Consider the following 23,050-nt stretch of genomic DNA (forward strand, 5'->3'; position numbering starts at 1 on the left):
AGACAAAAAAAAAAAAAAAAAGGAAACTAGAAGCAAGCAAGTAACTTAGCTGAGTTTGTGGAACATGTGGGAAGGCCTTCCGGGATAAGCGATTTACTCAGCCAAACATTTTATAGCAGAAGTATTCCTTGGAATTTTTATGCTTGGGAAAGTAGTTGTTAAAACATTCCAAAAAGTGCTGGCACTTACAAAACAACAAAAAAAAATAATAAAAAATAAAAAATCAACAAGGCAGTATAAAATATCGGTTTTGGGTGGCTATCTTCATACATAAACATTGTCATGTTTTGGAATGTTCTTTATATCTAAGGGCCTGTTAGAAGGTGTAAAGAATTTTGTTTTCTTCAATACCTAATCGTTTTCCATCTTATGATTTGTGTGTGTGTGTGTTGTACAGCAGTATAATTTTTCACTTATTTATTCCATCGGTAGTTATGGTTTGTACAATGTACAATGGTTTCATTTCAAAAAAATAAAATAAAAAATCACAACACGAATGCTGTGTGAATAATTTTTATCAAGAAACTTAGTCTGTTTTTTGTTTTGCTTGTTTCTTTTTAATTTACAAGAAATTTCTGTTTTTATAAATGGCATTTTTAAATGTTCATTTACGGTGGTGTCTTGTTTGGTAATGTTTAAAATGATTCACCTTTGAGCAGTCCAAAGGTGTCTTGATAGCGTGGTGGGGCAGGTGGTGGTTGTAAGAACAACAGACAGAATAGATATGGCCTATGTAATTACAGCAACCTGCTGAGTAATTTGGTAATTTAAGGTAATTTAAGTTCCAAATTCCTCATTTGGTACTCGGTTAATGTGCTGCAGTAACTTAAACTGGAGGGAGGAGAGAGCCCAGAGAGTGGAAATGTGCTTCAGTTTGGAAACAAGCTCGAGTCTGATGCTTGCAAGGGTGAAACTCCTGAGGAGTTTTGGAAAGATTCTTTACATTCAAGGTGGATATAAAGTGTCCAGCTTATTTTTAGTGTTCTATGTGCTCTGTCCCAAAGTGGCCTGTGGTTCCACGGGCAGCTGGTCTGCCCTGCTGGCTCGCTGCTCCCAGAGGGGCAAGCCCAGCCCGCCTGTTCCCTCCCTTGCATTTGCTGGGGTGCTCATAACATTCCCGTTAACCCCTACGGTTCACTAACCTGGGAAAGAAACCACAGTGTAGATGGTTTTTTAATTCCTCCAGATCAGTGAATTGAACCAACAGACTTTATATAAAAGAGTTACATACAGGGTGGAACTGGAGAGAGAGAACACAGGTAGCAGCAAGGATGTAACTCAAGATGGGTCCCCGGAGGAAAGGCCTCTGAACAGGTAAGGTTTGTGCCAGGGAAGGGTGAAGGAACAGCAGGAGCCTGGAGCAGGGCACACACAGGCTGTCCCCAGGGTTTTCCTGGGAGCAGGACGGGCAGCAGAGCCGGTGGCACGGCTGGACTCGGAGCCTGCAGCCAGCCCTGTCTGAGGCTGGGAGGAAGCTTCCCTGAGCTCTGTCCCTCATCAGTATGGGAATGCTTATCTTCCTGTCTGGAGATTTAGGAGGATAATCTCTCACCACTAAGTGGTGTGGAATACACTGTGGGTATGTCTTTAAACAGCTTGAATGTCTCTGCTCAGTGTGTGCTGCAGTGCAGTGCTAAGTCCTCCTCCTGTGCTAAAAGCCTTGTTCAAGCAATTGATGTTCCTTGTTGAAGGAACACCATCAGAAGACAGCGGCCTGTGTTTCACCTCTCACTGGGGATTGATGAAAAGAAACAGAAAAAACATACTCCAAAGATGCTGCTGGGGCCCTCCTAGGGTTTCCTTGTGCCTCCTGGAATTCCTTACTGTGGAGGAGGAGTGGAGAACAGGCAGGCTTGACCTGGTACTGATCGGCTAAATGCTCATTGTAAGGCAAACCAAGAGATCTGTCTCCAAAATAACTGGATTTATTTTAAGGGATGTCCCTATCTTTGCACCTGACTAGAGGACTTGAACTTTATCAAATGTTAGTTGTAGCTAAAGGCTGCTGCCTCTGCTTTAAGTGATGTAGTGCTACTCTTCCTAGAAAATTGCATTGTTACCTAAATTCATGTTGACAAATTATCCCTCTTTTCCTACAGGATGAAGCCTGTGTGGCTTGCTTAGAATTTACTGAGGTAAATGTACAGGCTGTTGTCATGGAAGTGTTTATACAGTGCTGTTGCTGAGGTGTCATGATTTTTTTTAGTTCTGGTTTAGTTCTTGAACTATATGGAAGACTTAAAATAGGTACTGTAAAACTGCAAATGTTGTTTTGAAACGTTTTGTTTCTTTTATACTCAGTCAGAATGCCTTGCTGAGAGATAGCATTTTTTTTCTTTTTTTTTTTTTTAAGCAAATATTAATATAAGGTAGCAATAACCAGCTTTGAAGCTAAATATGACTGGCCTTCAGAATTTGAGAGGTAGGTGATGCTAAGTAAGAACTGAATGTTGGTTTTGGTTTTTAAACATCTCTAAGAGAGCCCTTGCATGATGTGGCCTTGCCTTCCTGCTGCTCTCGTGTGTGGAGGAGTGTTTGACCTACCACTCCTCCCCTAAACACAGTGATCAGCCTTGATCTCATGCTAATGGGGAACGCTGGATCATTGCATGGGCGTAATTGGGATACTGTGGGAATGCTCCTCTTTGCATGCCCAAGACTTGCTCTCAGTCTCTTGAGCTTCCCTTGATATTATTTCTGGTTTTACAAAGCAGAGGAAGTAGCATTTGGCAATTTAACATTTGGAGGTTTTTCCCCTCCTGAGCATGACTGTGTAGACAAGCCTGTTTTTTCATTTTAAGTATGAGGTCCTAAAACTGAAATAATATTCACAATTTAGTATCAGTGCTTTGGAGTATGGCATGCAGGATTGCTGTCCTGGTGATGGGGGTTTGCTCTACAGGGCACACTCAAGGCCTTTCCTCTTGACTTTGTGTACACATAGGTACATGTATGGGGATTTGTGCTGTATGTAGGATGCTGCTCTCTCCCCACACCAGCCCTATTGCTGTGCTTTCATGTTGACCTACAGGATCCATTGTTCCTTTATGCTTTTGAGAAGGATGAAATCTGATCTTTCCTTCCCCTGGAACAATTGTGGTTCCTTCACAGGTGCCACCGAGCAGGTACCATGGGGGGTTGAGCCACCAGCCTGGCAGGAGAAGCTCCATGTCCTGCCCTCCCTGTGACTCCAGCAGCGCTTGCTGCAGGTCTCCAGCTTCTCCAGGTGCCATGGCTTCTGGAAAATAATAAGCAATATAGTGTGTTAAAGACAGTTTAAATTAGGTATTTCTAGCACAATTGCTATCTTGTTAACATTCTTCAGCCAGTTCTGAGCTATTCTATATTTCCATGTTCCTCACAATCCCTTAAGTTTAGGGATGTTTTTCAGAATCACAGAATCATTAGGGATGGAAGGGACCTCTGGAGATCGTGCAGTCCAATCCCCCAGCCCAGGCAGGGTCACCTGGAGCAAATGGCACAGGAACATGTCCAGATGGGTTTGGAATGTCTCCAGAGAGGGAAACTCCACACCCTCCCTGGGCAGCTGTTCCAGTGCTCTGCTACCTCTACGGAAAGTTCTCCCCCATGTTGAGGTGAAATTTCTTGTGTTTTTGTTTATGGGAATTTTTTTTTTTAAACTCCTTGACCTCCCGGATGAATTGCCCTGCTGGCTCATTTATACCAGTTATCCTCAGCAGGAGCGGGGTTAGGGTCAGGGTTAAATTAATTAGGGCTTAATTAAACCAAGCATTAACTGCCATCTCCCAGCATGGCGTTCTGACTGGGGCTATCCTAACCACAAAGAAAAAAAAAATAAAAAAAATTAAACATTTCAAAACAACAACCGCAGCGGGGACAGCGCAGCAGCACCAATACTTTCTGCTTTTTTTGGTGATCCCGGTGGAACCACAGAAGGAAGGGGGGGGGGGTTCCCTAGTGGGCCTCGGTGGAGGTGATGATGACGGGGGTGCGTGACAATGACCCGGGTGGGTGACGCTGACCGGGGTGGGTGAGGATGAGCCGGGTGGGTGAAGTGACGCGGGTGGGTCCCCTCAGGCGGGGCGGGGGCTGAGGGGAAGGGCGGTGGCGGCGGGGCCGCTCCGTCTCCTTTAAGCGCGGCGGGGGCCGGGCCGGGGCGGAGCGGGGCGGTGGCGGCGCAGAGCGGGCGGCGGGCTCGGCCGGGCGGCAGCGGGGCCATGGCCGCCGACGTGTTCATGCGGCCGGCGCGGCTCCTCGGGGCGGCGGGGCCGCTGTCCCCCCGCACCGAGCCCGACGAGGACTCGTCGGACACGGACGATGGCGGGGCCTCGCCGGGCGGGGGGCGGCGGTGCGGGCCGCGCCGGGGGCAGCCCCCGGGCCCGCAGATCATCCACTCGGGGCACTTCATGGTCTCGTCGCCGCACAGCGAACACCCGCCCAAGAAGGGCTACGACTTCGACACGGTCAACGAGCAGACCTGCCAGACCTACCAGTTCGGGGCGGCCCGCGGCGGCGGCGGCGCCGGCGGCCGCCTCAGCATCGACGCGTCCCTCACGAAGCTGTTCGAGTGCATGTCCCTGGCCTACAGGTACCGCCCGGAGCGGGGCACGGCCGCGGGAAAGCCCCGGCGGGGCCGGGCGGGGGCACCGCGCCGGGAGCCCGAGGCCGCCGTGAGGGGCGGGGGCGCGGCCCGGGCGTCGCCCCTCGGCGGGGACCCCCCGAGCGGACCCGAGCCGAGCCACGCGTGGGGAGTCGGGGCCGCTTTTGTGTTCGGTGAACTTGGGGATCCTCGTGGGTTCTTTCCTTAGGCCTGAGGCCCGTGGCTTAGAGGGAAGCGGGGGGGGCTGTCACTGCACCCCCGGGATGAGGGGTCAGGGCTGGGGGGTGAGGGGTTCCGGCTCCTGGTGCCACCGGGAACCCTCAGCATCCCACGGCCGGGCTGGGAGCGAGTGGAAGCCTCTAGTGCTGAACAGTCCCTGGAGAAACCCTTAAAGGGCAGAGTGAACCCTCGTGGCCCGCTCCGTGTGAAACCCCCGGCCAATTTTCTTTTTTCTCCCCTCCTCAAATTTTATTTTTATAACAAATTCAAGCCAGCGGGCTCTGTCGCCGTTTCCTTTGTTCCTGTGGTGGTTGCAGCTGGCAGCAGCACTTCCTGGGTTTATCTGCACCTTCTGCTCCGACTTCGGTTGTGCTTTTCATCTCTTCTACAAGGCGTTATATTCACATTTATCCCCTTTGTCTGTCATCCAAAATGGAGGCAGAGCCGTGGAATAGAAGTGTTTTGGAAAGATGTGTGTCTGCTGGAGCCTTTTGTTCCCTGTGATATAGCAGAAATTGGATCCAATCTGATGTTCTCTGCTGAGCGTATTTTGGAAGTTGATTAAAGGGGATGATGGAAAATGCCTCTGAGCATATTAACAGAAATATTTATTTCCACTTATAGGAGCCACGTTTGCTTGCTTAAAGAAAATTAACTTTTGCCCACCCCAAATTCCTCTATTTAAGTATTGCTCAATGAAGGGGAAACAATAGAACTATCTGTTCTGTACAGCACTGAGGTGTAATGTAAGTAATCTTCAAATTTTGATAATATTTGCTGAACACAGTATTAGTTACTGGCAGGAGAGCGAACCTCAGATAAGGTGTGTACAGCAGTGGACGTAAATACTTTGCACCTCCAAAGGAAATAAAAATTTAAACATTGATGGAAAATTAACTAGTCTGCCTTTATTGAACAAGCTGGGGGGAACCTGCAGAGGAACCGCAAGTATTGCAAGGGCCATAAAAAGACTGCTCATGTGCAGCTGCTCATCGGCCTCTATCAGCTTTGTTTTATTTTTTGCTTCCACCAGTGTGTCCTTGGGATTTTGAAACGAAGGATCACATCTGATGCAAAGGAGTAAATCTGTCACACCAACTGACAGTACTGAACTCTGGTGCAGATGCACAAACTGAGCACTAAATCTATTTCAGAAGAAATAATTTTACCCTGCTTGCTGGTGGTGGTATAAGACAAGGTGCAGAGAATATCTTCTCTGAGGCTGCCAGAGAAGAGCACATTGTTAATGCTTCTGTGCTTGGGTACCTCAAGGTTTGCTCAGCTGCAGCCCTGAAACATCCTGCCCAGATCCAGCCTGATTACTCGACGGCTTTTTAAGTCTGCTCAACAAACTGACTGTGAACTTGGGTCTAAAAAGGATTAAAATAACTTTGGAAAGTCTGGTTTGGGGTGATGAATGTAGGTATGAAATGAGGAGTTATCTCTGTTTAACAGTTGATTAATTTGAGTGTGTAGGTTGTAGGTCTCTGTCCATGTCCTCCTCAGGTAACCAGCAGCTGCCTTCTGTGCTGTGCTTCAGGTCAGGTTTGATCCTGGTTGGTTTATGGGGATGTTTTGGTGGCTGTTGCCTCAGCTGTACCTTTCCCACCATGTCAGATCCAGCACTGACAAAACACTCGGATTCTGTGTTAACATTTTCCGTGCTGGATGGAAATTCACTCTAGAAAAGAAGTGGGGGGCATGGAAACCAGAACTGTAGCACAGAAAGGTGCAGAAGTGGGTTTTTTTGCTTTGTGGGAGCATGAGCTGACTCCCCATGTGTTCAGAGCTGTGTTAAATACAATCCCAAGGAAGCTGCTGTAACAGAGCTCTCTGTGTAATATTTATTTACACATGACACCCCTTTCTAGGGTTTCAGTGTTTTAAGTTTTAAAGAGAAGCAGTAAAATGCATGGTATCCATTAACTTTGCTGATGGACTAGAAAGCAGAGTTTTTCTAGATTACCTCGGTCATTACCTTGGTCATTACCTCGGGTGGTTAACGTTTGGCAGTGACCAAATTTATGCTGAATCACGGATGTGTGGTGTAGCCTGGGCTCTTTTAATTGTGATGTAATTTATTTATTTATTTATTTTTAATTTGGCTTTCTGCTATTATCTGTCAGACTTCCTAGGATTAAAAAAAAAGCCTTTTCTGAACACCAGAGAAGCGATTCCCTTGTGCCTTGGTGCAGTACAAGCCAAGCTGACTCTGATGTTCATCACAGCTGTTTCAGTCACGTATCCAGTTGCACGGCTTGAAAAGTCTCATTTCAGACAAGCCAGTTCCACAGGGGGAAGTATGCCTATAGCATAGTCCCCTGCACAGCGAGCAGATTAAAAACAATTTTCCAAATCAATAAGTTACTTATAAACACCGCGGTTTACAACAGGTATCGCACGGGCTGGGCTTTATCTAAATGTCACCTGTTTTTCTCCCGAGATTGATTGGGGGAATTGTTCCACACTCACAGAGATGAAAGGACGTTGGTTTTCCCCTCTTACCCTCTTCATCTCGGCTCTTTGAAACAAGGTGACCTTGCAGACCTTGGTGTGTGGAGGTAGCTAGAATTGCCCTGCGGCAGGCGGGCCACTGTAAAGGCAAAAAGATCGTAAAAAATGTGCTTTCTGAAATGAAAAAGAGCTTTGGACACTGCTCGTTCTGATGACAAACTGTGCTCGCGGTTGTATGACCTGCAATGTGCAGAATTAAGTAAAATGATTCGTCATCTTGATATTTAATTTAGTAAAGGCCTTTAATAGTAACTTTACCATTATCCAAATAATTACATTACCCAGAAATAACTTTCCAAAGCTGAACTGTATTCGGAAATGTTCCAGCAACAGCGTATCATGAAGGGCTTTTTTCCTGAGATTGGGGCAGAAGAATTTTTTCTCTTAATTTTGGAGGCCTGTTGTCTTCAGTGGAAATATCCTGTTCAGCTCCATGTGGAATGTGGGCTGAAGGCTCATGTGAAGTGAAAATTTGTGCTTTACAAAAGGGCACTATAAACCATTTATTGCCCTAAGAAGCTGGAATATGGGACATTGGATTTCCCTGTGGAAAACTCTGCTTTGGGAACAATGAGATATAGTTTGTCTAATGGTCAAAACCTGAAATAGGCACTTGGAAACGCAGATCTGCATGTTCCAAACTGCATGTGGAGCTCTGAAAAATGCGTGTTAGGAGTCAATGACCTTGTGATAATTTGTCTCTAGGACAGGGAGGTAAATCCTGCTGGAATGACTAATGTAATAGATGAAGATGACTTTGTGGGCTCAGTTATTCCGAAGTAGCCTCAGAGTTCTCTTTCCTCCTAATAAGAGCTTAAGCACCGTGCCAGGTGTTGTGCTTGAGGTAAGAGCTTTAACTTTGGTGTGAGATACTTGTCTAAAACCTTCTGGGTCCTGCCTGTTAAAGTTGCACAGAACAGGAGAGCGGGGTCTGGGAACTGGGACAAAGGCTGCCTTGTGATCAGCTTGCCAGGTCATTTCTAGATTTCATCTCTCCTCTTTGGCAATATGACCCCTTCACTTCGTATAAGCCAAAAATATTCCCTTCCTCAGTGGACTGACGTTAGGGGTCAGCTTGTTTCCAAAGCACCTTTGCCACATATTCTTTGTTAATGCATCGTGTGTTTGTTTGGGGAAGTTCTTAGCAGTGCTGATGGCAAGTTTGAGATTAAGAACTTCCAGAATTTAGTTCCATATTTCACACACTGCTTGTAGAAGCTACTCTGATAAAAACTCCCGCGTTTACCCTGTGAATTAAGCCGAATTTAAACAGAGTTGCTGTGTTATGAGTCTTTATTAACCATAACAAGGCTCCCTTCAAAGCGAGGATGCTGTATTCAGGGTGCAGTATGAACCAGGGCATTGGTTCTGAGCCTCTTACCCTGCTTATGTCAAATGCTTGATATAGTCACAAGCTTTTAAGCTCTGAGTAAGATGCACTTTGAAATTCCACCTTGACAACCTTGAACCTGGGGACAGTTTGCGGAACGACTGCTGAGCTGTTCTCCTTTCAAAGATGCATTTCTTTGCCAAAGTAAACACTTGGTAGTGGTAGTGTGAGAAGGCCTTGGTTCAGATTAAGGTCTTGGTGTCTTCAGGGCTACACGTGACTCAAAGAAGAACAGCCAAATTCTGCAGACAGAGGTTTGGATACAGGGACAATTTTTTCATGTTGCTCCTGGCTATTTTGGTGGTTCTGCAGGTCCCAAGCTGTTAGTGGTTTCTGTGGGCCTGGTTGTGCAGGGTGTTACTGCAGAGGTATGTGCACAGTAGTCACATTTTTCATTAAAAAAGCATATTGTTGATATCATCTTCTGATTTACCGTGTACATGTTTTGTTGTAGTTCTCATCTGGTGTTTGCACTCAGTAAACAGATGTTATTTCCTGGCTTAAATACAGCATGGATTTCATAACCATCATTTTTGATGGATTGCTGAAACAGGGAAGAGGGAGCTGCTCTGTCCTCAGATTGCCAGTTCTCAGTAACTGTTGCGTGCTCTGAAAAAACTTGGCTGGACTGTTGAGATTTGGCATTTCTTTTAGTGAAGATTTTGTGCTGCGTGTTTATGATGTGCTGTGAATGGCATTTGATGGCAACAGAAATTAACACATTGATTTCCAGTTCTCTCCCCTTTCCCCTTTTTAATTTCTTTCTACTGAGTGGCAGGAGGAATTGAAGCCAAGAAACCCGAAATTCAGGTCTTAGCTTTACTCATGTTTTTCCACACGCCCCTTTAGTAGGTCACTGAATCATTCTTGTTTGTTACTTTCCCATGTGGGGAAAAAAAAAGAATTTCCATTCTTTCCATTCTTTTGGAAAGCAGAGTTGATATAGAGTCACTTGAGCAGCTGCTTATCTGACTGTGTGTCCTTAAGCTATGATTAGTCTTAATCAAACAAAGGGGTATCTGGTGATGCTGCGAGCTGGGAAGGGGTGGGGAGGAATAAAGGGAGCTTTGTGGCCATATTGAGCTGAAGGTTGGGCATTTCTGGGATGTCACAGGCTTGAAGTAGAGAGTAAATTGTAAATTGGTGTGAGGGGGATTTTCCCCCTAATAACAGGGCTGGGATCTGTTGCAAAGCAGGAAGAGTTGAGAGGGTGAGGAAGGAGGGTGGAAACTCACTGAGATTTGGAGTGAACTTAAAAGGATCTTTGAGGAATGCACTGAATAAATTCAAAGGGCCAAGGTAAAGCCACAGGATGAGCTGGATGGTGTTGTCAGAGGTCACAAGGATGGAAACAGGAAGGGGGGCGGGAAAGATCCTGTGAAGTTCAAGTCAAACAAAGGTTGTCTCAGCTGATTGGGTGGGTTTGAGCCTGGGTTACAAACTCCCTGAACTCGTGTGAGTGAGGAAATGTTCAGCAGGAGGGGTGGATGGAATGGCAGGGAGGAAAGGGAAGTGTCTGAGCATGGTAGGGACACTGTGGAGAAGAAAAGAGGTTGGAGCTGTACTTTGAGGAGATCTGATAAAGAAGACAGAGGTAAATGAGATGAGTTGGGAAAAAAAGATGTGGGTGTTGTGCTGTTGAAATAGGCATGAAAGGGAAGAATATATGGAAAGTGAGGGTAGATGATTGAAGGTGTGTTTGGAGTCAGAAAAGTCCAGCCTTTATTCCCCGTGCTTTGATCTTTAATGGAAGACCTGGATAGGAATCACTTCAGGAGGGTGTGCCTGATAAAGGGAGGGAATGAGCTGGATGGACCCAGATGTGGAAGTCATGGATGATCACCCAGTAAAATAGGGGTAGGAGAGCTGGGGTTCCTGCTTTGGCTCTTCTCATGCTGCCTTGCTTTCTTTTCTATTAGGGAGAAAGGGCTGTCTTTTTAAAACACAACAACAGCAGCAAAAATCCTTATCAGTTTAGAAACTTGGACCAGTTTGGGTTTAATCTGGTATTTTATTTTTAATTAGCAGACTACAGACTATATGCTGCTTCCTTTCTTTGTATACAGACATTAATTGCATTTACAGTTTTCCTCGTCTGTCCTTTGATATCTTAATGTCATTGGCCCGAGCAGTTTCTTTAAAGACAAAACTTCTAAGCTTCTTCTGAGGAAAAAGGCAAGCTTTCTAAACTCTTTGATGGCTATAGAAAGATTTTACAGCTTTCATATGATTTTTCCTTTGGCTCTGGGAAGGAAACCTTTAACATGCCCATAAAACAATTATGAAGATGATTAGGAAAAGTACTTGTTTCAGTTGCCTCCAAAGAAAATAGAGTTGGCTCTTTGTGTTTCAGACAGTGATGGAAAAACCTGAATCTGATTGTTTTTAGTGCAAGCTGGGCTTACACTATTGTCACAGTTTCTGAAGCAGGAAGGCTTGAAAAATGGGGTTAGGAAAAGCAAGGTTTTCCAGAAATGGCTTCCAATAGTTTTACTACTAGAACAGAAATTCTAAACACGGTCTTTTCAAATAATTTTTTGTTTGTTTGCTCAAATGGGAGCTGGAAGGCCACTTTTGATTGTTTGTTTTTGAACATAGAACAGGCTGACTTGGTGCCATTCCCGATATAATTAATGTGGCCATCCCTTTGTGAGTGAAGAGCAATTGCCATCGGAAGCGTTCCCGTGTGCGTTTGCCACAGCTTATTTACTTTGTGACACAAGCACAAAGCTCTTCACTGGCCCTTGGTTTCTTGGCTGTTGATCTTAGATAAATCAGCTACTGCTTTTTCCTCCCTTTCTCCCTTCTAGAAATGACCCAAACAGTCTGAACACTTCAGAGCCCCAGATGTGTGTGCTGACTTTTTTGAAAGGGGGAAACAAAGGCATGAGGTTTAGAAGTGAGCTCACACAGGAGTCTGAAAGGAAGCAGTATCAGAGATGACACTTCAGCTACAAACTTAAATAATAAAGGAAAGGAGACAAATGGAAGAAAGATTTAGGAGGGGACGAGGAAGATGATGTGCAGCTTATTGACACCTCTGTTAGAAAAGCTACTGTAAGTGATGAGGAACCCCACAGATACAAATCACAGGGTAATAAACCCAGACTGATATTTTAATGGTAATCCTAATGCTCCTGGAAGGCAGAGCTCTGCGGAGTGCCTTGGGCATTCATGGAACTGCCTGTGAAAAACACCTGCTCCCTGCTGGGACTGGTGTCTGTGCTTCTGAGAGGCTCATTGCCCTCATGGTGCAGTCACTGAGGAAGCTTCAGTGTCTGGAACTTCACCCTGGATCCACGAGTCCGGTGCTGATAGTGGCCTTTTGGAGACTCTAGAAAACCCCCCTGCTTTCAGAACAGCGGGGGCTGCGTTCTGCTGGAGGAATTCGGATTTTTTTACCTGGGCAGAGGTGTTTTGCTGGCCTTGGAAGTCTAAATGGTGTCAGCTTCCCTGAGCTGTCAGATGGTTGATTGCATTAGAGGCACGACCCCTTTCTGCAGGAGAGGTTTGCTCCAGGCCTCAGGAGGACCCTGCCTGTGAAGGGACCACCTTGACTCTGCCAGCAGGAGTGACAAGGGCTCCTGGTCTGCTCTCCTGCCTGGGCTGGACGTGCTGCAGTTCTGGACTCTGCCTCCCTGGGTAAATGGAGTGTTGGATGGAGCAGATGTTCACTCCCACTCCCGCAGGGATAGTGTTTATCTTACTGCTGTTCCCATCCATGTGACAATCTCTTACAGGTCCCTTGCAGGCTTAATGCCTCTGAGGAGCAGGTGTTAAAGGAGAGCCTGGATGGCACCTTGGCCATTCTGTGTGGTGTCAATGACTGGCTGCAGGGGGATTGCCATTCCCTCTCTGTTAAGCGGATTTCAGTTTGTGCCTTAAGGTATGGAAACTGTCTGCTACTTAGGAGCAAGCTCAGGGACAGTTAGCTTGTGGAAGACTAATATTTTTAGTTGGGTTGTCAGCTGTGTTGTCAGGTGGCTAATAGAAAATGGAAAGCCATTTAGTGACAAAGTTTCTCCCCTTGGCTGGTTATCCAGAGCACCTGCAAGGTACACGTAGGTACAAAGCCCGGGGTGTCAGGAGTGGCTCTCAGAGCTGCTTTGTCACCTTTGAGACTGTAAAACAAAAGGTGACAGGCCAGATGGGAAGAGCTTGCAGGCCACTGGGAGGATTATCTTGTAGCAGGGTGTTAGCGAAAGAATCTGATTCCCTCCAATTAGTGATATGTCGGTGTGTTTTGGCCAGGCCGCTGCTGACCCCCAGATAACCCTTGGCCGGGACAGGGTTGGTGACGTACCGTGATGTGAGGAAAGGGTTCAGCTGTGTAAGTAGCTCACCGTGGTGCCTAATGAATTGATCACTTTTCCTGAAAAGCACAGAACGATTTTAATAACTTGTTAGAGAGCTTTTTGTCCTTGGTTTTGTGTTCATGCAGCACATTATCTATGATATTAATGTACAGTTAGAGGCCTTTTCATCTCTCTCTACTTCTAGGTCAGCAGATTGTGTGGTGCAAGAAGCACTGGATACACTCCTTTTTGCCATATTTAATGTCCTTTTTTACTGTAATATTTTATATATGGTAATGTCTTCCTACATACAGAGATACATTTATCTTTTTATAATTATAATGGGAGGTTTCTGGATTTCCAGGGGTATCCTTATTGCTCAATTATCCCACAGCAGAGCAAGCAGAGGATAGGTTAATGGGTAGAGTACATCTGTGGTGTTTGTGTGCTTCTGTTTTATTGCAGGTTAACAATATGTCCCTCTGCATTCTTCCAGTGATTTGGGAAGCAAAGAAGAGAATTTGAGGGGGACAGTTCAGAGCAGAAATAGAAGAGGTGACGCTGCTTTGAGTCAAAGGAGCAAAGGAAGAAAGGTTGAGAGATCTACCTTTAGTCCTAAACAGCTGTCCTTATCCAAGTACAGGCATCTGATGTTTGCTACAACTTTGTTTCTGCTTGAGCTTGAGAGGGCTTCTTCCATCTCAGCTGGGAGATGGAAAGGTGGTCTCATCTTTGCTGGTGTTGGCTGGGGATTATTTGTACTAGGGTTGGCTTGTGACTAAGAACAAGAATTGAAGAGTTGAGCCTTAAGGGTGACTGAGGGGTAAGGAGAAGATCCAGATAGCCTTGCTCTTGTGCAGTAGGTTTGCCCTTCCTGAGAAAGAGGATTGCTGTTACTGGGTTTGGGAGCGAGGCAGCAGCTGCATCGTTTATATCTGGGTCTTGCAGACCTGGGGGGAAGGTGGCAGCCTGCAGGTGTGCCCTGCTCTGACCCCTCTGTGTGGTGTGTCTGTGGTCCCCAGCCTGGCTTGCCTCCTGTGCTGTGTCTGCCCTGGTATTCCAAGAGAGTCCTGTGCATGTGGCTGCTCCAGAGGCAGCTGTGCTGGGAGCCTGTGTGAACCCCAGAACCTTTGCTGCCTTTGGAATGGCTGTGCTGAATGCAGGGCCCTGGGCCTGGCTGTGTCCTGCCAGGCTGGAGGAACAAAGGAAGGAGAGTGTACAACTGGTTTGTCCTGAAAAGTCTGGGTGCATCTTGTACCACTGCCCAGAACAGAACTGCAGAAGCACATGGAAGCAGGATGGGACCTTTTCTTCTCACTGATCCTTCCAGCAGTGGAGCCTGTTATTCCTCAGAGATGGGGTTGTTGTCTGCATAACAAGCTCAGAGCAAACATTGCAGAGGCACCAAGAAGGGTTTCCTTCTGGGATCTGTCAAGTTTGTTGTTTTCAGAACTCCCTAGCATGGGGTGTTTACTCGAAATCCTGGCTGTCCTTTCCCTCTGTTTACTCTCCTTTCCCTCAAGGTCCCATAGTAACGGGGGCTGTGCCTGCAGCAGTTCAACAACAGCTGAAGTGACCTTGGCCGGCATGGCCAGGAGACCTCTGGCCAGGCTGCAGAGACGGGGACTCCTCTGTCCATCAGCCAGACCCTTCCCCAGCCCATGTGAGCTCCTTGTCCAAAACACCCTTCTTGTCCACATGGCCCTGTCTGTGCCAGGGACTTCACTGCCTTGGCATCGGAATTCTGATGTAGGGCAAGGGTGAGACTCACTCCATGCAGCCAGGAGTGAGGAGACAGAGCCCAGGCTGTGCGGTGCTGCTGCTGTATCTTTGGAGCAGCTGGAATGAAGTGACACTGAGGTTTCACAATAGTCCTAAAAATAACTCGAGCCCGCTGCATTTCGTTATGTTGGTGTGAACACGCTCTGAGAGCCATCACAGGTTGCTCTGCTAAATTCTGCTTGCTGCATTTTGCATCCAGATTTTAGAGTGCTGTAAAATCTTGTTTGTCCTCACTGTTGACACCATTCCCAAAAGGACAGAGACCAAATGGAGCAGGAATTATGGAAGAGCTTCTCAGGTCTTTGTGATTCTTCTTTGAAGCCCACGACTGCTCTTGATGATCTTTTTATCATGCAGGCTTTTGCTTTTGGTGCTGTGGGGTGACCCTTGATGTAGCCTGTGTTAGTTATTGAAAGCCATTACTTTGCAGTGTGTTGGAGGCAGAAGTGATCAGCAGTGTAAGAAAGGAAAGGCGTGCAGGTAAACAAGGAAAACTTATTAAAGAAGTCAAAAAGGGCTTGTAGATCTGGCAGCTGTTAGAGAAGAAGTGCCAAACAGGAAGAGGCCAGGGAAGATCTTACTGCATTCCTGATCTGCCAGTCACTGGATATGGCTATTATCTGCTGCCATGTTTCCCAGAGCAAAGAATGTTATCATTTGTTATGTTCTAGGATGGTTGGTCTCTGCTCATCCTGATGAATTTCTGCATGTTTATATGGGAGCTGTGGTCTGAGTAAGCTTCCCCATGGCAAGTCAAGCTCTGTTAGTAATAATTGCAGTGACAGCTGTGCATCAGGAGAACTCCTGGTATTTGCCCACTGAAGTCCTGGTCCTGCTAAGCTGTGTTGTGGATTCAGGAACGGGCTCTGAAATTTGCTGGTCTGTCAGCAGCACGCACAGGTCTGGTTACATGTCATGCCTCTGCTGTTAGCTTGTTCTGTACAGTGTCCAAAGAAGGTGAGACTGTCTCCCTCTATAAAACCCTGCATGTTGGTATCTGCACAGCTCAGTCCAGCTCTGTTTGCTTGGTAAACATCTGTCCCTGGGGATGGAGGTTGAGTGAACTTGGATACAAAACCTGGTGGTGATGGTGGTGTGCCAGATGTGGGAAAGCAAGAAACTTGCTTTTGCTCTTTATGACACAGCCTTTGGGAAAGAAAACTGAGTGGAGGGGTTGTAGAGGGGGGGAACAGGTTTGTGACCTGGAAACACACACAGAAATGACTTTTCTGGGTTTGAGGATATGAAACTTTTGGAAAGGAAGGACTTAGTCAAAGGATTTGGATGTGGTTATGAAACGTTGAGATCTGTTGCAGAGCCAGAGAAGTTCTTTGCATGTTGTCAGCTTATTTCAGATGAACTCAGGGTTGGGATGGGAGGACTGACTTGATCAGAAATACAGATATCCTCGAGGAGGAATCTGCATTCACTTTGAGTAATCAGCAACCACATTTGACACCTAAACCCTGCTGAAAATAGAAAGCAGAGATTGTGAAATAGCTGAGAATCCAATCTGTCCAAAAGCTGGGGCATCTGAGTCATTGCAGTGGTCACCACATTGGCTGTTCTCTACTAAAAATGTCATTATCCCTCCCTTTTCAAAGCACACACCTCCTAAATCAGCGAACATATTCAACTCACACAGATATGAGGGGAAGAAGTGTCTATAAGCACAGCAAAAGGGGCAGCTATGTAGCTATTCCAATTCACTGTTAGGGAGTGAGTTAATGTACTTGTTAACATCATTTTCCTTCACAACTGAGGGGGGCTGGTTGTTGGAGCTGGTAGGAGAGTCACAGGAGCGTGCTGGTCGTGTTCTGACTCCTCCCCAAGCAGCTGCTCGTGTGCAGTGCTGGGGACAGTACTGGGAAGGCAGGACCCGTGACCAACCTGGAGGGGTGTTCTTGCAGCTCTTGCTAAAGCAGGAGAGCTCTGGTGCCAAGTGCTGGAGGGAGCTGGGCAGTGTTTTGGTATCAACTGCGGAAAAATTCCAGGCAGCATTTGGTCTCTGGAAGCTGTAAGGCCAGCGTGTGTTGCTGCTCTGTTATATCAGCCCTGTTTGGTGCTGCTGCCCTCCCTCACCATCTGCCTGAATATCCTGGATATTCCATGGTGTTGTGAAAGCAGAGAGCCAATATGTTTGTGACTGGAATATGACACTGTGATCTGAGTCCTTCCTCCTGTGAGGAGGGGTCATCTCTAATCAGACTGCATGGGAACCAGAGGCATCCCTGAGTTCTGGTTTGTCTCTTGCTGTGTGACACAGTTAACCCTTCCTGGGAAACCTCATTAGATTCCACTCATTTGCTTTAGGAAATCAGCAGATGTTACTGAAGAACACGGCTCAGCCTGGAGACTGCGAGTGGATGCACAGAATTCTGCAATAAAAGCCAATTCATTACTGTTTCTAATAAACTTTTGGGGTGTGAAGGCTGTTGTTTAGGAACCCAGCATGGATCCCATCTGTTTCCAGTATCCAGTCATGCAACCCTCAAATCTCCAGTAAAAATCTTAGCAGAGCTTAAGGAACCTAAAACTTTTATTAGCGGTTTTTATTAGCACATTAATAGGCTTGGTGTCTGAGCTTGGCATGGGGTGATTATGGGCTGGCTGGAATGGAGCAAGGCCTTGGGAAATGGGGAGACAGATCTGAGGAAGTTCTGAGGGGTTTGCTTCTCTCTATAGCAATAAATGTGTAAGAAGTGTTATTTACCTGTCACGTGAGCTTTCTAAAGGACTCTACAAAGTGAAGACTGAGGCTGCTTTCTAGTGATTTTGGCACATGGGGAAAATGTGGTTCGAAGAGACTCGTATGAGGGTCATTTGGTGACTTTTTTTTTGTAGTAAGATTCAGAAAAGTGCTGATATTGTTACAGGTTTTACCGGTGATGTCACCCCTTGCTTTGGGACACAAACCATCTTGGTCCATTTGGAGGTGCGTCCTTGGTAAGGAGCTGCATCGGTCGACCTGTATCTTTGAACTGCTGCACAGGTGGATGGCTTGAGAATTTCTGAACGATTTTGTTGCTAAATACTTAATCATGGGAGTCACTGTGAGCAATGGAATGACTTCACAAGGGTCTAATGCAATAAAATCGAGGTCTTTCTCTGACACTCGCCACATATAGTGAGGTTCAGTATTGCTTTATAAAGTGAACTGCCATGAAACATTTGTCAGAGCCCCGTGCATGGTGTCCATAACCACCATCATTATAAAGAAACAGATTCAACAGCTCAGGAGTGGAGGGTTAACTTCCCTAAGGACAGGGCTGGTCTTCTTTCCATCTGTGTGTGGGAACCAGGCATGGCCCTTGGCCTGTCCAGTCCTAAACGGGGAACAAGAGCCGTCTGGGAAAAGCGTGCAGAGCACTGAGTGGCACGAGCATTGGTGCTCCCCTGCCAGCCTCGTGTCCCAGTTAACCAGGGAAGGGTCACTCCCAGCCTTTCCTGCTGCAGATCTCACGGCTCCCATTTGAGCTGCTGACCCAGAGGTGAAGGTTTGTTTTCCACTGCTTGTTCTCTGAATGTTCCCCCTTCCTCGGAGGCTGTGCTCTTGGAATAGCGAATCCCAGGGACTTTCACTGCCCTGTTTGGGATGTGGCTGCTCCCATGGCAGGAACTGCCACTTCACAAGGTCCCTGGGATGTTCCCCTCGAATTGAAGGGCTGGTTTTGGTGCAGGCATTGCCAAAGCATTTCTTTACACATGGATCCAACAAAGCTCTGAATAGAGGCTTTTCCTGAGAGGCATGCATGACCTTTTAGAAGTGATTTTATTTTTTCCCTAAACTCCTTTCCCACATTCCAGGCCGTTTCGTGTTCATTCTGGAAGGAGTTTTCTCCCTTCATTACCTTTCCATGAGATTTTGATCGATCTTTCAGTAGCTTCAGTAGTAACACATGGGTGCCTGTAGCCTGCCTCTGTCTCTCGTGTAGTTTCTGGTTCAGCTTTTATGTAAACTTTGAATAAACTGTATGTGTTGCTGAAGCCTTGAGTCTGTAATAAGTGGATTTGGGAACAAGCCTGGTGTTTTTCAAGCTGCGGGGAGCTGGCTGCAGACAGCTGGTATGAAAGCTTTGTGTCACAAGGGGAGAGCTGGGGGAGCATCTCTGCTTTTGCAAACCCTTAAGGGGCTTTCAGAATAAGATCCCTGAAGTCTTGCAGTGTATTTATAGGCTTCTAATGTTGTTCAGAGAACGTTACACTATCCTCTGCGGACGGAGCTGGTTTCGGGTTTCTCCCGCACGGTAAACAGCTCTGGGCTCTGGTGGTGTGTGTGCTGCTCAGAGAGCTGTGCTGATCTGTCACACTGATAGGGTTTGTTTGGGTTTTTCAGAAGCTCTGTGTGTGAAAAAAATCTTTGAACCATAATTAAAAAGCCCGAGATCGTCACATCTTGATCGGTTCATTAATCTGGGCTGAGGTCTTCATGTTCAAAAAGATTCTGACGTGTAGCTCCCTCTCTGTACAAGAGGGACCTTGCCAACAGCCATCCTTTTAAATGAGAAGGAAGGTGCAGTTCCAGCTCTTTGTAGTGAATATTCTGATTCTGAGAAGGTTGATGAAAAGCCAGTGGCAGAAAGCAAATTTTAGGAAGAAGTGGGAAGTTTCAAGACACTGTGAAATAAGTAAGTAGGAATCACTTCCCTTTATATTGAAGCTGCTCTAAAAATGACACTGTGTTAGTCCTGTGTGTCAGCACCTGTTTTCATGATGATGTTTCTGGCAGTTCTTTGTTGAAGGTCCTGATTTTTGACAGTTGAGGGGTGTGAAGTAATAATATGTACAAAGTTACAAAGGTATGACTTGGTCCCTCTACAAAACTAAAGCCCAGCAGGGGTCAGGGGGAGGTTTTGGGGAGGGTCAGCAGTGGCAGAGGTGATGGTGAGGCTCCTTTCTCAACCTTTTGACTGACATATGTGTGGTATTTCTTATGAAGCTTTTTCTCTTCTCTTGCTGTTTCAGTTCTGTAGTAAAGTGAGTCAATGTTGGACAAACGTCTGAAAAGCAGGAACATGTCTAGAAATATCCTTTGATTTCTGACTGGAAATGAGAAACTCTCTAAATATTCTGAGTCTTTAAATAGCCACTGTCTAAAGAACACTCCATCCTCCAAGTCTCCTTGATATTTGTACTGTTCTTTATGTTCCCCTTTGCCCTGTGCTCTTTTCACCCTTCCCTAACTTGTATGAAACCTGCAGCTGGTGCAGGCATTTCCCAGAGGTGCTTCCCAGCAGGCTCCCTGTGCACACAGCAGGCCCTGGCCCTGTTGTGTTGAGCTGGAGCACGAGACTCCTTTCCTGGATTGACTCAGTGGTGGTGGTATGAAGAGCAGTCAGGGGAGATGTGAAAACACTCTCAGAACAGGAGTTTTTCAGCTCTTGCTTCAGCCTGAGGAGGCTGCAGGACATTTCCTTGGCAAAGCACAGGTCTGCTGCCACGGGAGCGCTTGTGTGCACAACATCTACTTGGCCATTTGTGAGTCCAGCACAGACAGGGTGTTATCAGAGCAAGAGCCCAGGCGCTGTGAACCTTCATTTATGCAAATGAATTTAAACTTCCAGACTTTGCTTCAAATAGTGTTGAACTTATAATATAAATAAATGAAGGTTTATGGTGTGTTTGGGGCAGGTGTACAAGTAACCTTTCCCTTTGCTGTTCCATCTCAGGAGGTGCATACCTGAGCCTGCCTACGTGAAATCAGTTGAGATAACATGTTCCTTGGCAGGTGTTACAATTTCCATTTGCCAGTGGCTGGCTTTGATTTCTGTTTTTGTTTTTCTGGCACTTCTTAATATATAACACTCGTGATAGAGGGAGAACGTTTGTCTCTCCCAGCGTCTCTGTCTTCAAGATTGAAGTGTTATTTTTAAGAGGAGATTAATCAAACGGTGGGGATGGTTTGGTTGGTTTAAAATGTTTGCTGTAACTCCAGCATGGTGCTCCCTTCTCTCCTGTGTGGAGTGTGGGCAGTAGAACATCCTTCCCCTTGCACATCCCTGGAGGGAGGATTTCAGGTAAGGAGGATGAACCAGGTAACCAAGCAAATGACCTGCCCTAAATCTGGCTTTTAAAATGAGCTCTGGCTGGGATTAGTATCCTGGAGCTGCAGATGGGATTAACTTTGTAGGTGCAAATAGGAAAATGCTCCAGTGTGGTCTCCTCACCGGTCCTACGCATCCACTTGGTGTAGAAATATTTTGGTTCCTCTCCCCTGCCTCTTTGCTCCAGTACACAATGCATATAATCTGATTCTCTGAATGAACCTTTGTTTGGGGAAATACTGTTAGTTTTGGCTCTTGGATAGCTGAGCTGACAGGCCCAACTCCCCAACAAAACAGATCAGAGATTAAAAAACAAACTAAAACCACGCCTTCGAAAAAAAAATTGCTGGGGAGAAGCCAAACACTTCCTTTTCTGTGTTGCTGAAAAAGCTGATCTATTTAGCTACTGTACTATCAAATCAGATTCTCTTTCTGTTGCTTAAATTAAGAGCCTCGTTACCATTGCCTGTAGTAAAAGGAAAATTCTTAGTCTATTTAAATTGCATGATCCTGTTCAGGAAGGAACTGAGGGGGGAGGCACAGAGGAAGTGGGTTTTGACCAGGGGTTAACAAGGCAAAAAAGAGGTGCTTTAGCACAAGGGCAGTGGGAATCTGTTACCTAAACAGGAAACACAACACATTTCTGCAGCTTGTTCCTGTAAACTGAATTTACAAAATTCAGCTTTGAAAACAAAACAGTTTGTTTACAGCCATAGTACACCAGACCCCAGTGGTCTGGAGAAGTGGTTCCTGCAGGTCTGCAGTAGCTGCTTTCCAGAGTATGTGCTGTGCTGGCTGGGAACACATATTTGGGCAGCAGGGCCAGGCCTATGGAATCTAAACAGCAGCGCTGGGAGGTTTGTGTTTAAATTCCATCTGCAGGTCTTGGCCAGGTGGTCTCTGAGTGCAGAAGAAGAAATAACACCTCCTGAGCTGGAGAGCCAGCTGTAGATTTTCCTTGTTCCTGCAGTCACAACAAGGGAAAGATGAGAGGCTGGAAATGAGGATTTTATGTGCGGAGTTCAGTGGGACATCGAAAAAATCCACGCCCCACTTTGTAGCCATTGGCATGCAATTCACTTATTTTTAAGCACAAGATTCTGCATTTCATCCCTCCCAGGGCATTTGAAAGAGCTCTGGCTTTGTGCAGCATTTAATTCATTACAATCCCAAGCTCCCTTGCCAGCTGAAAGTCCTGCTCAGCAACATTTACGTGTCGTGGTGTGGAGAATGAACTTACATTTTTCTGAATGGGAAAAGGGGATTTCTCAGGCTGGTGTTCACAGCAAAGTCTTCCCTGTTGCCTTGTGTTAGAAGGGGATTTAAACACAAGGCTGTGGTGCTGCTGTGAGCGTTTCTGAGGGAGAAAAAAAATGGGGGAACAGCAAGTGGAACCAGAACCAGCTTAATGAAGCATTTGAGCTGTATGAAAACCATGAGTTCTACCATACTATACCTACAGTTTCCATGGAATCAATAGGAATTCAAACCACCTGTTAAGTGGAGAATATATAAACCGACCAGACCAGCCTTTGGAGGTTGGCTTGGTTTGGGTAGAATTTATTTTGACATCTCCTTGTCTGCCCCTTCAGTGTTCTTTGTAGAAATTAGTTTCTTAAAATGCTGGTGTTCCTTGAGGCTGATCAGTAATGAAAAAAAACAAAACAAACCACCAAAATTCTTCTGGGTTTGCACACAAATAAATGTCCCTTTCTGCCCAAATCTGGACGGTGCTTGTGTCATATGGTTTCATGCTGAGTGAAGTCCCTCTTAAAATCCTCTGGTTAAGGGAAGAGAACAGGGGATTCTTCTGCTGTTGAGTCATCTCATATCAGAGCCTGATTGTGCTTCTGCAGAAGCTGCAAGGAGTTTTTTTCATTTGGGTTGTTAATTGGATGTTTTTTTTCGGTGCCATAAGAGCTACTGGTTTAAATTTGAAGTCAATTTAACAGCTGTGAGTGGCATCTCGTGTGCCCTCTACCTGCTAAGAGAGAAGGTCACCCATCTGCCTTGTCCCTGCAGAGTCAAAACCACGGCTAAAATATCCTGCAAGGTCATTCATTAGCTGGGTTTATTAATATAGAACAAAATGATGAGGTTCTCCGAGGCAAAACCTTGCATGTAGGTAGATATTGCCAGGGTTTTGTGCTGTTAGAATACAAACCTTCTCCTAATTACACTTCAGTTGACTGAAGAAAAAAATAAAACACCTTGAAGGGAATCA

General features: G+C 46.1%; 1 protein-coding gene across 1 annotated transcript in view; it reads left to right on the forward strand.

Moving 5' to 3' along the window:
- The first annotated feature begins 4,199 nt into the window (after positions 1–4,199).
- MLXIP (MLX interacting protein) overlaps positions 4,200–23,050 on the forward strand; it is a 41,334-nt gene continuing 22,483 nt past the window's right edge. Inside the window, exon 1 of the mRNA XM_027878640.1 lies at positions 4,200–4,570. Coding sequence (XP_027734441.1) covers positions 4,200–4,570 — 371 coding nt within the window. The remainder of the gene's footprint in view (positions 4,571–23,050) is intronic.

Source organism: Empidonax traillii, unplaced genomic scaffold, assembly GCF_003031625.1.
Source record: "Empidonax traillii isolate 1590-97213 ecotype Southwest subspecies unplaced genomic scaffold, ASM303162v1 scaffold43:size1863611, whole genome shotgun sequence".
In the NCBI taxonomy this organism is placed as follows: domain Eukaryota; kingdom Metazoa; phylum Chordata; class Aves; order Passeriformes; family Tyrannidae; genus Empidonax; species Empidonax traillii.